Below are 1,850 nucleotides of genomic sequence, written 5' to 3'. Positions count from 1 at the left end.
TTCTGCTTTATTTTTATCATCAAGTTAGGTCTGCTGGTGAGTGAAACATGCACTAATTGGAAAGTACTCATATGACATGTTAGTGGAAGTAGGAGTTTAACAATTCGGTAAATAAAAGTGCTTTGTAAGTAGGCTGCTGTAAAGGATTTTAACTCATTGACATGAATCAGCTGTTTAGTCAAGTATGAAGTGACCGACGCCTTCAGGAGACACTTGAATTGGGTTTTATATGAAATGGAGGGCATTAGTTGTGTGACCAGTATGTATATTGTGAAGAAAGTAGTTGCATAATGAAAATGTATTAGTAAGGTGACTGATTTCTTAAAAATTGTGCTAATGATGTAAGTCCAAAGAATGAAAGAATTACATGCAATAATGGCTAGACCAGGATTTTGGTAAACAAGGCCTACTTTGTCAGCGGGTGAGGAAGGTGGTAGCAGCCATCTAAAATTTAGCAGGAAGTTCAATATTTAATACATGAACTTGTGCATCCTGTACTTGTATGACAATCTTATGTTAGACTGAATGGCACCGGAGACAGGAACTTATGGTGTGACTGTGGCCTTTGGCAACACTGAACTTATGGTGTAACTGTGGCCTTTGGCAACAAAGTTAAAACTGATTACTTTGAACAGGGGATAAGTCATGCATACAAAAAGTATAATTTTGTATTAATGTATTTACTTACAATAAAATACAAAAATAAACATCATTAAGGTATTTATTTACTTACAATGTATTAAGATACAAAAATATACATCGACATTCTGCAAATCTCTGCCATGTACAGTGTGTGCTTCCTACACTATCCTTTTACCTGTAAAAAACTGCAAAAAGATGATCTGTCACCAAAGGTCAGTAATGTGTAGTAATTCTGTATGTCAACCATTTTAACTGAGCTACAGTATCAGCACAAATCATTAACATATAAGATTTTGACTGGATTTAAGGAAATAATTTTTTAAAATTAAATTTTTTCTAGATACAAACTACTTGGTAAGAGCCAGTATGCATATTGCTACTAGACTGGAAATATAGGGTCAAGAAACAAGAAGTTTGGGAAATAAGTCCCAATGAAGAGCAAGCCTTTGATGAATTTCCTAGAATGTCCCTTGTGAACCTGCATGCTTCCCCTTCAATGGCACAGCTACAGAACTATTATTTTGAGAACAAAAAATAAAGTCCTGCTAAAAACCTTGCATGCAAAACTCTCCTTCCATGATACCCGTTAAAACTGATTACCAGTGCACTTGAAGTCGTTAACAGTGTATCTTAAGTCCACTAGACTTCAGACAAGTGATTTTCCCTCGACAACCTTGAAAGAAGCTTGATGAAACATTATTTCTAGCCCCTGAAATTTGTTACGTATTGGGATACTTTAATAAACTTACCAGCTTGGTCTTACCCACTTGTGGTATGAGTAATATATTTTTGGATAGCTATCAGCTGTTTTAAAACTTTCCCCCATGAACTCGCATTACTCACAATTAAGTTACCCAAATAAGTATCTATGTAGGACGTACTACAGGTATTTTGAATGAAATTGGTAAAAATAAATTTCTTAAACCTGCAAAGTTGGGCCCAACTAAGAAACAAACTGAATATTCATCAATGCTAATCTTCCTCTCCACTTCATGATTTCTAAGTGCCCTGAGGTGGATTCTGCTTTCCAAAAGATAATTGTGATATTGTAAAATGGAAAAAAATGGTAAAATGGTGTTTCCTGGAACTTGGTTTTACCTTGGTAGAACACACTGATTGCCAAAAAGACTAGTACTAAATTTCAAAATGGTTGACTTTATTCTTGTAACTATTATTTTCTAAAAACTATAATGACCAATTCACAATAT

At 34.5% G+C, this 1,850-nt stretch overlaps 1 protein-coding gene across 1 annotated transcript in view; it reads right to left on the bottom strand.

Annotated features, from left to right (window-relative positions):
- Window positions 1-659: 659 nt before the first annotated feature.
- The window catches only part of LOC135200901 (ATP-dependent DNA helicase DDX11-like), a 38,331-nt gene continuing 37,140 nt past the window's right edge, over window positions 660-1,850 (bottom strand). The window contains exon 18 of the mRNA XM_064229652.1: window positions 660-827. Within this exon, the coding sequence (XP_064085722.1) occupies window positions 801-827 (27 nt within the window). The 3' untranslated portion in view covers window positions 660-800. The remainder of the gene's footprint in view (window positions 828-1,850) is intronic.

The sequence above is a fragment of the Macrobrachium nipponense genome, chromosome 27, assembly GCF_015104395.2.
Source record: "Macrobrachium nipponense isolate FS-2020 chromosome 27, ASM1510439v2, whole genome shotgun sequence".
Taxonomy (NCBI): Eukaryota; Metazoa; Arthropoda; class Malacostraca; order Decapoda; family Palaemonidae; genus Macrobrachium; species Macrobrachium nipponense.
This window is presented reverse-complemented; position numbering and strand designations above follow the sequence as displayed.